General features: G+C 42.1%; 1 protein-coding gene across 1 annotated transcript in view; it reads left to right on the forward strand.

The window, feature by feature from the left end:
* The window catches only part of LOC146960802 (interferon-induced very large GTPase 1-like), a 30,315-nt gene extending 19,093 nt beyond the window's left edge, over positions 1–11,222 (forward strand). Inside the window, exons 3-5 of the mRNA XM_085772048.1 lie at positions 1,178–1,441; positions 2,030–2,290; positions 6,479–11,222. Of these exons, the coding sequence (XP_085628174.1) occupies positions 1,178–1,441; positions 2,030–2,290; positions 6,479–11,154 (5,201 nt within the window). The 3' untranslated portion in view covers positions 11,155–11,222. The remainder of the gene's footprint in view (positions 1–1,177; positions 1,442–2,029; positions 2,291–6,478) is intronic.
* Positions 11,223–13,431: the final 2,209 nt, after the last annotated feature.

Here is a 13,431-nt window from a genome sequence, read left to right on the forward strand (position 1 = left end):
GTCTGATCTGCTGACTGTGCACTTTATTCTGTGACCTTGGTTTCACCCTGATGCTTTTCTCCGGATGTGTACCACTTTACTAGCCTTATTTGGACTGTTACCATAGACTTCCATGCACTAAGCGCACCTCCTCGATCCTTGCCTGGTGGCCATTCTATGTAAGTGCGCCGGAAGCCAAAACTACTAGCTCAGCAGAAAGTATTATAAGGGTCATACATAGTTCACATCCATCTCTGTTCACCACTATCGCCTTGGCCTCCTTCAGATCCTGTTGAAGTGCACACTCTCATCCATTAGGTGGTGCTAAGGAGCATGTTGTAATTTTGGAGATCAAAATGGCTGCCAGTAGTGATAATGCAATGTTGAAATGAAGCAATATAAGAACACAAAATAACTATACTTTAACTGTTCAAACCCACACAAAATGACATTAAATGTAATGTAGTCATTATTGAAATAATAACATAGTTCATACGTGATCTTTAAAGGTGGCATAACACTCTGTTCACTGGTCTTGTTGTTATCAAATTTTTATGTCATTTCCCATAGAAAAATGCCACCACAGCGCGAGACTCCGGGAGACTTTGAATTAGATCTAGTTTTACAAACATGTCGGCTTGCTTGAAGTAAATAAACTTCTCGGTGCATGTTTGAGTAGCCATCTGACGCTGTCTGTGGAAAAAAATAGTGGTTTTGAGGGCTGTAAACAGCCTAAACAGCGGAACTTACATCCACTCCCATTCATTGCTGCCGTGGCGATGCGGGGACAGACGCAACTACCGCAAAACAGGAGCGATTAAACTGAAAATCTTCAGATTCCTTCTTTTAGACCTAAAATGATAGGAAAATACACCCCCGAGTTGAATTCGCCTGGAATTGTCCTTTAACACAGACGTTAAATTCACATTTTGGACCAATTTGCGTTCCATAAGTCACAGTGGCCACTGACCACAAAACAAGAGGTACAACTGTGAACATGTTAGCTAATAAAAAAACCTATCCAGCAGCGACAACAATTAATCAGAGCTAGCAGTGCCTGGAAATGCTTCACAGGATAGCAGTTAACCAGCTACCGATAGCAACACTTGACCTAAGTCAAGAGACTGTCCATATTGTTGGAGTATGACCATGTTGGAATATGGAAACAATGACATGTGAATTTCTCCTCTTATGGCAGATGTTCAACCACCATCAGAAGTTACAGTTCTCTGTTCTGGCACTGAGACTGTTTCTCTTGGCCTGACACCCACTGATTCCTCTGATCAGTATAAACTGAAAATCGATTACTGCTGTGAAACACAAAGAGGCAGTGTGGTCAGAGAAGACTCCAACACTGTAGACGTAGAGGGACTGAATCCTGGGACTGAATATACTTTCTGCATCACCAGGATAGCAGAAAATGGAAATCAAAGTGAAGCAGTCTCTGTCTCTGTCTGTACAGGTAAATATGAAATTAAGTAAAGCTGCCCATATAAAATTAAAACACCCAAAAAGCAAAAATATTTGTATCTACACTGAGGTATACACAGTGTACGAATTATTATTGTGACTTTACAGCCGGATACCGTTTACATTCGGCAGTTATAATACTTAAAGCCTAGTTCATGTACCTACGCTACGGCGTAGACCCGATGCCGTCGTTGAGCATTTGAAGTTCTGCGTCGAGGGAACGCGTTGCTTCCGGTCACAGAAACAATGGCAACTGAAAAACAAACACTTTTATTGAAAATGTTGAAGCGCAGGCAACGAAGAAGACGTTTGTGGAGGTGGTCTGTCCGACCAGTCGAGGCTGAACGGGTGAATTTACCCGCCTGCACTTCAACATTTGCAATAAAAGCGTTTGTTTTTCAGTTGCCATTGTTTACTGTGACCGGAAGCAATGGGCTCCCTCGACGTAGAACTTCAGCGTCGGGTCTACGCCATAGGTACGCCATCGACGTGGAAACATAAACTAGGCTTTAGTTGTTGCCACATGTAGAGAAAAGTTGAATTTTCATTATCAAATGAAAGATTGTTTTTATTTTCACAGAGCCTGTCCCTCCTGGGAGGTTAACAGTCTCTGATGTCAGCAGTGAGTCTCTGTCTCTGCAGTGGGACACTCCTGCTGGTGAAGTGCAGAGCTACGTTGTGACATGTTGCACTGAGGGAGAAACTGTGCAGGAGTTGACAACAGATACAAACACTGTTACCTTCAACAGCCTGAAGCCAGGAGTGTGTTACTTCCTCCATGTTTCTACACAACTGAAGAATGAGAGAAAAAGCAAGCCAACTGTGACAAATGCATGCACAAGTAAGTAAAAGAAAAACATTGTGAAAAAAATGATTTAATCTTAAATCACATTACATTACTCAAGTTGGAGGAAGTAGGCTACACCAACTGATAACCAGATTCTGTATTTTAAAAAAAAGAATTATAATGAAACAGACTGACCTCAGCTGTTTCCTGGTGCCTCCTGACCCAGCAACACAGCTCATAAGTGGTGAAACAGCTCCACCTGCTGTAAAAAAAAAAAAAAAAAAAAAAGGCATAAACAACAGCGACAACCTCCTAAATCTCACCATTATAATAATAATAATAATAACTAGAAAATTTCCTCTCGGGAAATTTTGAATGGGCCACGGCTACTGCCGATTTTGCCATCTCTGTCAACATGGGAATCAAACCCACGATCTTAAGGTCAAGACAGAGCTGATCAGACAGACACATGATCATCTTTCTATAAGCACTGATATGGAGGAGCTGTAACCACATTAGGTTACCTGTGTGTGTGTGTGTGTGTGTGTGTGTGTGTGTGTGTGTTTATCTTGTGTAATAGGGCCAGGACTCAATTAAAACAATTAATCTAATTAATTAGAGGCTTTGTAATTAATTAATCGCAATTAATTGCATTTTAATCGCATATAAATATTTGACCTGAGAACAGTGAGAAGCACTTTTTTCACATGGATTTTAGTATACCATTGAATGACTGAATAGCTTAAGCAACAAAACATTGTTTTTTTTTTCAAGGTGGTACTTAACCAAGACCAACATGCAAATGATCGATTAATTCATTAATCGATATTTGATACAGATTTAAATGGTCTTTCCTGCCAATACACTATGATGATTACTGTAGTATTTAACTAGGCTACATAAATCACAGTAGCATAAACTGATTTGTTGAACGGACCAGGTGATGGGCTGACTGGTCCTGTCTAACTTCTGTGTACTGGGTGCCATTGTGCAGGGTGTTAAGGCAGCCTTCCTCCACTGCAGTCCCTATGGTCCTGGACCCTCTGGCTGGTGGGGTGGGCTGCTTTCAGCTGGGGGGGACTCTATCAGCTGCTCCCACGAGAGGCATTTGACGCATTTGACACCAACAGGGTTTAACTTTAAAACCAGATTAAATCATGGTTTAAGTTTAAATTCTGTTGCACGTTAACTGTGTTTTAATCACATGAAGGTGTGTGTGTGTTTGTGTGTGTGTGTGTGTGACTGTAATCACATGAAGCTGGCTCTAGAGTCTGTGTGTGACTGACTTGACACATAGTTAGTTAGTAGCTGCATCCTGTGTCAGTCTGATTTAGCTGTGTCTGTGTTTATAAATATTTAAACGAGCGCCAGGTGGATTGTTTATGAAGTTAACGAGCTCTGGCCTGAGGATCAAAGAGGTTACCACGGCGATAGGGGCCCCCGCAGGCTGAGACAGACAGAAACGTGGAGAAAAAGAGCCATTTTCTGCCTCTGCACCGGTCTCACATTTAGGCTTAGCATGACAAAACGGTAACTCCTATCAGAACAAAACACAGATCAACGTTGCTCTAAGGACTTACTGAAAATTTTGGTACGATTTGGTGTTTCTACAGTAAATATTTTGGCGACGCTGGCAGTTTTAAAACATCAGGCCATTCTGCTTCTCTCAGAAAATATTTGTATTGGAGTCAATGAGGAGCAGAGACAGACGTGGCCGCACTTAGAGGCTCAGAGTTTAAATTCTGTAAGTCACTCTGATATTTTGAGCAGATTAAGAGATCGAGGATGAGCTCGTCTACAAACGTGGCGGAAATTATGTGTGTAGAGTGTAAATTGTGGCCGTTTGGAGTTTGGAAAGAGAAAATATCTGGAGTTTTTCTGGCATCTCTCCCACTCTAACCGATGATGTCACGCACTCTGACACGAACATTCCGTCCAATACACACCCATTATAATCTCATAATTTCTCCAAAAATGATCATGGTCATTGAACAGGGATTGATCAAAAACTATATGACCTATCAAAACGTGGAGTAATACGACAATACACAAGACTTGTGTCTACTGTTTAAAGTTTAAATGGAGTCTCTAGGTGAAAGTATGCCTGAGCAGTAGACGTTTGTTAAACTCCAATGATTGGTCTTTTTCGGTCTTTTTTTCCCGCCCGTCCCATTGACTTCAATGCAAAAATTTTGCGCAGTTTTTCGCGACTTATGTCGCGAAAAATTCGTAAACTGTTGAGAAAAGTAATAGCCCACCGATCCCAATCAAGCCGCACGTTTTGATATATAATAACTCTTCGAGTTGCAGGACTAGTAGCGAATCGAAAATCGTCCGGAAGATGAAGAAAGAAAATAATAATAAGTAGGAAAAAATCCACACAATAACAGTAGTGCCCGGGCTTTGCCCTGCAGCTATTTCATAGCTGTTGGGACCAGTGTCCGGTGCGATTGCCCGTGGCCCTAATAATAAATGTAATTTCTAATGGACTTTTCATCAACAAGAGCTCAAAGTGCTACAAAGATAAAAATGTAAAAGCAAGGTAAAGGAAATAAAAACATGCTCAATAAAAACAATAAGACAGGGTTAAAATCAATTCGTAATTAACATTCATAGGCCTTTCTGAATAAAAAAGTTTTCAGGCCTGTTTTAAAAGAGTCTAGGCTCTGAATAGCCCTCAGCTGGGTTGGGAGGCTGTTCCAGAGGCGTGGTGCAGCCGAGCAAAAGGCTTGGTCTCCCATGGTTGAGAGCCTGGTGCTGGGGACTTGGAGGAGCAGGGTGTTTGTGGATCTGAGCGGGAGGTGGACTGTAGGGTTATGAGTTATGAGTTCTTGGAGGTATGTAGTAGGTGTATGTCCATGAATGCATTTATGGGTGAGTAGCAGAATTTTGTAATTGATCCGGGATGAAACAGGGAGCCAGTGCAGTGATTTAAGGATGGGGTGATGTGCTCGTGTTTACGGGCTCTCATCAGGACCCTGGCAGCACTTAATTGCCATTAAAGGACAATTCCAGGCGAATTCAGGGGTGTATTTTCCTAACATTTTAGGTCTAAAAGAAGGAATCTGAAGATTTTCAGTTGAATTGCTCCTGTTTTGCGGTAGTTGTGTCTGTCCCCGCATCGCCACGGCAGCGATGAATGGGAGTGGATGTAAGTCCCGCTGCTTAGGCTGTTTACAGCCCTCAAAGCCGCAATTTTTTTCCACAGACAGCGTCAGATGGCTACTCAAACATGCACCAAGAAGTTTATTTACTTCAAGCAAGTCAACATGTTTGTAAAAGTTGATCTAATTCAAAGTCTCCCGGAGTCTCGCGCGAGACCCAAGTTCACGTGCTGGTGTATTCAGGTGCAGTGGGAGCTACCGCTTGTGTCATAAACACAGGAATATCAACTCCTGACTTGCTTGAAGTGTACATTTCTTTCCACAGACAGCGTCAAGTGGCTACTGAAACATGCGCCGAGAAGTTTTTTTAACTTCAAGCAAGCAAGAGTTGATATTCCTGTGTTTATGACACAAACGGGAGCTTTCCCACTGCACCTGAATACACCGCACACGGCAACTTGGGTCTCGCGCGAGACTCCGGGAGACTTTGAATTAGATCGACTTTTACAAACATGTCGACTTGCTTGAAGTAAATAAACTTCTCGGTGCATGTTTGAGTCGCCATCTGATGCTGTCTGTGTTTTGTGGCTTTGAGGGATGTAAACAGCCTAAGCAGCGGGACTTACATCCACTCCCATTCATCGCTGCCGTGGCGATGCGGGGACAGACACAACTACCGCAAAACAGGAGCAATTCAACTGAAAATTCCTTCTTTTAGACCTAAAATGTTAGGAAAATACACCCCCGAGTTGAATTCGCCTGGAATTGTCCTTTAAGCAGAACAAAACCAAAGCAGGCAATGTCTGAACATGCAATCCAATTTCTCCTTGCATAAAAACATTGATAGCCTACAAAACCATGCAGCCATGTTTGGATCAGTGCTTGCATGATCTACACTGCACTTGTTGGGGCATTGGTGCATTTCTCATTGCATAACAGTGGCTTGTCGATCGATTACAGCCTGTAAGTTGTCTGAAATGGCAGGACAATGTATCATATCACTGTACATGATGTCTTGGGATGGGGATCCATCATGAAAAGAATTGCATCAGAGTGAGGCTCCACACCCTTAATTTGGATCCATGCTTTATCGCATTCAACATATTGATATTACTTACCATTTTCTCTACATCCACAGAGACACACAGGCAAATGTTGCTAGAAGAACTGGGTTTGATGCAGCACTGCACAGAGAAGCTGTCACTGAGCAAAATACTTCACATTAACGAGAAGACCATTTCTGATGAACCTGCCGACTCTCACTCAGATCTTCCATGGTATTTTCTGAAGAAACTTATGATGATTAATGTGACGGCCAGAAATGTAAAGTGTAAATCACAATTTGACTCTGACTGTAATGATGGGACACAGATTATGAAGTTAGATGTTAAAAATCTTGTTGACAGTCCCAATTCAGGTGACATGCTGAATCCCCTTGACATCATCACTGCTATCTTTCTGTGTTCTGATGGTTTTGTGCAGCAGGAAATGGCACTCAAAATGTCCATGTGTCAGTTTTCTGTGCCTCTGCTGCTTCCAAACTGTGACACAAAACAGTGCACACTCATGCTTTGGGCTTTGAGAGATATTGTTAAAAAGTACAGACCTGAGTTACTTTCACAATCCAAAGGTTTTATTGAAGAGAGAATTGTTCTCTCTAAACTCCCAATGATATCCTTTGTGAGACTGGGGGAGTGCTCCTTGTCCAAGTCAGAGATACTCAACAAGCTTCTGAGCAATTCTCAGCAGTACCATGACACCTTCATCCACCACAATATGGAGTGTGGTGACAGTCCAAGAAGAATATCTGATGGACTGACTGAAATTACTTGGTACCTTCCATGTGGAAACAAAAACATTGATGTTTTCAGTGAGCCAGTAGCTGTAGCCAACCTTCGTGGAGACATTGCTTCATTTGAAGCGCAGTTTTCTTTTTTGTGTCAGACATCTGCAGCTGTTTTTGTTTTCTTTGACAATTTGGAATCTGAGTGTAAACTGCTTATGAACCAACACCACAAGGCTCAGATCTTCTTGGTGGGTAACCATCAAAGCAGCCATTTCAGTATGGATGCTTTAGAAGAGGTTGCAACCAAGATGGACTTGACTAACAGCAATATCATTCTGAAGACTACCCGGATGAATGATGCAGACTTTGTCAAAAATTTGAGGAAAACTGTCAGCACTGTAGTTGAGAATACAGAAATGAAGATGTGCATAGAACAGATGGCTGACGTTGCCAATGAACTGGGAATCTTGGTTGATGAAGACTGTCCAGAATGTCAGACTGCCAAGAAAAATGCAGATGCCATCACTGAAGAAATTCAAAACACCCTTTACTACAAAGAAGCTCAACTTCCCCTGCAAGGTGAAATATGGAAGGAACTGACGAGCTTGGAGAAGGAACAATACAGGCTACGGAAAGCTGGGTCTGAAAACATAGAAACATACAAAAGTGATCTCCAGGAAAAAAAAGAAAAACTTCGGACAAAACAGAACTCTTATGACATGTCAAATGCAATGACTTGCTTCATCAATGCAATATCCATTTCAGGAATACAGAGGTGTTATTTCCTGAAATGGATGCGAATGAATCTCGATAACCTGTCTCGAGAAAAACTGTCTGAACTCAGAGAGCAGTACAAAGAAAAATGCAAGAACTCTGAGAACAAAGATGAGATCAAAGACATTGACAGAGAACTTTCCAACAGCTCACTGGGGACTGAACACTTCTTCCGTGAACTGGGTCAGATCTATGAAGCTTCACTCTCTCTTCCAGAAACACACCGATCACGTAAACAGTTACAGCATCTGCCCAAACTCTGTGCAGGACTGTTGCTTGAGGGATTTCCCCTTGAGCTTGTAGATGGAGATGCATCCAACATACCTCTCAGATGGGTGAGTGACGTTCTCTCTGAGCTCAATGCCTTGGTGTCTCCAAAGAACAAGATCCTGGTGGTCACAGTTCTTGGAGTTCAGAGCACAGGAAAGTCCACTCTCCTCAACACCATGTTTGGTGTGCAGTTTGCAGTCAGCAGTGGACGATGTACTCGAGGTGCTTTTATGTTGCTCATCAGAGTCAATGAAGATGTGAAAAGAGTTCTCAACTGTGACTTCATGGTGATCATTGACACTGAGGGCTTAAAGTCACCAGAGCTTGCACAGTTGGATGACAGCCATGAACATGACAATGAGCTTGCAACACTTGTGGTGGGGCTGAGTGATGTCACCATCATCAATATAGCAATGGAGAACTCAACAGAAATGAAGGACATCTTGCAGATCGTGGTGCATGCTTTTCTCAGGATGAAAGAGGTGGGCAAAAAGCCTAAATGTCAGTTTGTTCATCAGAATGTTTCAGATGTTTCAGCCCATGATAAGAACTTGAGAGACAGGAAACTGCTCTTGGAACAGTTAAATGAGATGACACAGGCAGCAGCCAAGATGGAAAGGAAAGAGGAGTACAAGAGCTTCACTGATGTGATGGAATACAATCCAGACACAGGGAACTGGTACATTCCTGGACTCTGGAATGGAACCCCACCAATGGCACCAGTCAATGCAGGGTACAGCGAAGCTGTGTATGAGCTGAAGAAAAACGTCATCCAGCTACTGGGGCGTTGTGGGTCGTCTGCTAATGATATTTTGCAGTTTAAAGAGTGGATGTCAAGTCTGTGGACTGCAGTGAAGCATGAAAACTTCATCTTCAGCTTCAGAAACAGTCTAGTGGCTGATGCTTACATGATATTATGCACAGAGTTCAACAAATGGGAATGGGAATTCAAAAAACACATGTACAAGTGGGTGACAAATGCTGAAACAAGAATCTCAAATTTCGGTACAGTTTCTGCAAAATCTGAAATAACTGACATGAAAGCTCTTGTTATGTGTTTGAAAAGTGAAGCCTCCACAGAGCTGTCTATGTGGGAGACAAAGCTTCTTGAAAATCTGACCCAGTACTTCAAGCAAACAGAAGGTCATGTCTATCTAGTAGAAGGATACAGAGAGGACTTTGCAAACAGTGCAAAGATGCTTCGAAAAGGAATGGAGAACTCAATGTTTAATCAGGTCACAGCAGCAGCAGAAATCAAACAAGGAATGAGAGAGGTCAATACAATCAAACAAAATCACACAAAAGAAATCGAAAAGTCAGTGTGTGCACTGATTGATCGATGTAGGAAGAAGAATGTCCAGATGAGTGATCCAGAGCTGGACAAGGAATTTGATAAGATGTGGAGAGAAACAGTAAAGAAGCTGCCTTTCTCTGAACAAAAGAAGACGGATGTCTTTGTCAGTGTATCGCACCACCTGAGATTAAATCTGTCACACAAAGGGAGTCATGCCTCTAAATTGTTGAGTGAAAAAAGGCTACAAGATTGTGGACTGAAGCCATTCAAATATACAGGAGAAGGAAGGTGGGACAGGATCAAACATAATGTGTCAAAGTACTTCTATGAAGACAACATAATGATTGCACAAAAACTGGCTGACAGCATCATTTCTACTTGCACTGAGTTTGTAGCTGAAAAAGGTGACAGAAAAAGCAATTACTACGACACCCACATCCAGGAAATCCTGTGCATGATTGATGAAAAGCTGAAAAGCAAGGAAGTAGAGATAGGGATCGAGTTTGAAGTTTCTCTGAAACAGCACATTTGTGGATTTGCAGCCAGAGACTTTCAGAAGATGCATGAAGATTTCCTGCATGTGAACGATCCTTACAGATGTCTGAATCAAAACAAAGACAAGTTTTGTACTGATTTCAAAGATGTGTTCCATGAGAGAGATCAATGCCAGAAGAAGGCAGAAGAATTCACCAACCGCTGCTTGAAGCCTGCAGTCCAGGACTACGTCAATCGTTCCTTGGGTCCTGATATCATTGGTGAGATGCGGACTCTACAGCAGTTCAGCACAAGGATGTCTTTCCAATATGCAGTTTTACTGGATTTGCTTTCAGAAGATGACTTTGAGAAATATTCTTCCCACATTTGGTCATATGAAAATTATGTAAAGGTGTGGATAGTCATCCAAATAGTGAAACACTTTGCAAAGAACGAAAAGATTTCAGAGTTTGAGGCTCAACATCTTCAGTCAAGTATCAACGAAATAAATGATGCTATCAACAAGGCCAAAATGAAAAGGAGTGACAACTTGAAGACACTAGTTGAAGATATCTGCAAAGAACTTGGAGATAAACTGGTAATTTCCCAGGATGCTCTTGGTGCTTTCATGATCCTGAACAATGCAGACCAGGATCAGTTTGTGCACTGGCTAAGAGTGTCTGTGAAGGAGATGGAAGAAGCTCTTAGAGAAGAGTTTAAACAAATAAAGATTCAGAAAAAACTGAAACATCTTCATGTGAAGCCTCAGAATGAGCTTTTTGACAAGCTGATTGGATGTGGTAAACAGTGTCCATTCTGTGCAGTGCCCTGTGAGGCAGGAGGAGATGCCCATACTGAACACAGGGCATCACTGCATCGACCACAGGGTCTGGGTCGATACAGATGGGACGAGACAGACAAACTGATCACTGACATATGCTCATCATCTGTAATCAGCAGCAATCGATTTCGCTGTGCAGCTACAAAAAATGAATGGCACCCATACAAGCAATACAGAGAAATTTTTCCAGACTGGTACATCCCTCCAGATTCAAGTTATGAAGCATCAGACTACTGGAAATATATACTGACAAAGTTCAACAGCAAGTTTGCAGAAGCTTACAATGCAAAGCCTGCTGACATTCCTGACGCTTGGAAAAATATCACAGCTAAGCAGGCAGAAGAAAGTCTCAAACTGTCTTTTAACATTAAATGAGAGACTAGAGGCTGTGAAGTGACAGATGCAACAGGAGGTGCAAATTGTTCTCCTTATATTGATTCAGTCATTATTCTGACATTATTTTGATCTTTTTTCTGTTATATTCTATGGAAGAAAATTACAAACAATAACTCATTGAATATTACTGAGTTACTGCATTTCATTGCTGTCACAACAAGAAATCTACTGCAGTTTGTGTTAAAAATCATCTGAAATTAATGTCATGCATTTAATAAAAACATCTTCAACTCTTGATCTATGTGTAAGAAGCACACAAACATAATAAAATAGAATGTAAATGTTTGCCATTTTTGTCTGACGGGTCAATGCCTCGATTGCTACTGAAAAGATGTTCATAGATAAAAGTGTATCGGATTAAATACAACACAGTTTTTTTTCAGTTTGTTTTCTGTGATTAATGTGATGTGAAATATTCATCTACATTGTTTTCTCTCTTTTAAAAGATCAGTCGACATTGTGGTTTTGTAACGACAGGGTAGCATTTTTTTAAGATATGACACTTATTCTTGAATCAGAGATGAATCTAATTTTTATTTTTTCTGTTTTGTGAAATTCATTTTCGCTGTCGATCATTTGTAATACAGTATAAGATGTAGTGTATAGATTACATTTTTTTTCTTTCTCTCGAGCATGAGCTTTTCCTCCTTAGAAATATGAATCTTTTTGTTTTTGTTTTATTGAAATATTGAAATTGATGGAAAAATATAATATGTTCATTTAACTTTGTTAACCATATTTCCTGTTTTGCAGAGAAGTTGTGTGAGAAGGCTTTGCTCAGTTTTAATCATAAGAAGAGCCTTAAGATAGTGGAGGTATGCCACCTGCTTTGATACAGCAAAGTTTCGAGAACATCTTCCTTGCAACATGAGAGATAACGTGGCTGTTGCTAGGCAAGATGATACACACTGTGTTTAAATACTGAGAAACTTCTTTGTTCGGGGAGCTCCTCTCCCACAACCTTGTATGTGTGAGATCCTGTGCACTGCTTGAATAAAGAGATACTGACTTCATCATCCTTGCTGTGAGAGTGGTGACTTTTTCACCCACATAAAGCATAATTTGTAAATATTAGCTGAATGTTCAGAGGTGAGGGAGGGTACCATTGGGGGGCAGGTGGGATTCACAGTCAAGGTGGAACAGAGTTGGACACAGGGATCAGGCAGCGGGGCAGACAGACCAAAAGGAGCAGGCAGACAGGAGGTGGTGGACACTCAGGCAGGTGATTGTTGAACCAGCAGCTGAGGTTATGCCAGGAGCACTCAAAGAGAGTTGGTGTTTCTTACAGCAGATGACACTGGGCTCTCCAGATGACAGTGAAGCAGGGGCATGCCACATACGGTAGCCACAGATAGACCAGTACCAGAGACAGACAGGTAGCCTACCAGGAGACTGACAGATAATACTAGTCAAGGACAGAAGGCTGTTGCATTTTCCAGAAAAGGTTTTTGGGGAGAGGTGGTTAAAGGCATGTTGAAACCGGGGAATCAGTCTACCATGGGTGCAAAGACAGTTTATATGCTGGCTTGATTGGTGATTCAGGGTGGACTTCAGGTGATGTGGTGCAGGTCATAATTCATGGAAGCAACAAATTATATTTGCAGTATTCTTTATTCATACTTTTCACTTAAGCATTTTACTTTGCCACATGTTATGAACTCCCCTGGGAGATGTGAAGCAGGTGAAGTGTAAGGGCCAGGTGAGGTCAAGGTAGACTGATTCACAAATGCACAACACAGAAACATATCACGAGATGGGAAGTAGCTCACTTAACCCAATGAGTGGGCGGAGTTTGGTTTACCCATATCACCTGGGCTGGAGGTGGAAGTGAGAGACGACTTCCGGGGTTTCGAGACGAAGAGCAGGAGGTCTCCATGAGGAGAGACCATGCTGGCGACAAACACACACCCACACACCGCACCGAGTCACACACCAAATGAACTAAGAACCAAGTGCCGAGTCGAGCGAGCTGGCCGGCTGTGGAGCTGCTGTGGCCGTGTAGTGACGGGGACGCCCTGAGCTACGGCCTCGCCGAGTCCGGTCGTGCCGGGTCGTACCGGGCCTAGAAGCGGTAACTACGGAGGAGCGGGTAAGTGAAGCAACTCCCATGCTCAGGTAGATACACACAGACAGGTAAACTCACGTCTATGCATACACTTGAGAGAGAGATAACCACAGAGCAAGCGGGAGGTTTCAGGACAGGCATAGTTTAATAAACGAGCTAACGTAATACCATGTTTCATGTACCAATGCAGT

This window comes from Trachurus japonicus, unplaced genomic scaffold, assembly GCF_045865225.1.
Source record: "Trachurus japonicus isolate A0001 unplaced genomic scaffold, Traja_1.0 AP029984.1".
Classification (NCBI taxonomy): Eukaryota; Metazoa; Chordata; class Actinopteri; order Carangiformes; family Carangidae; genus Trachurus; species Trachurus japonicus.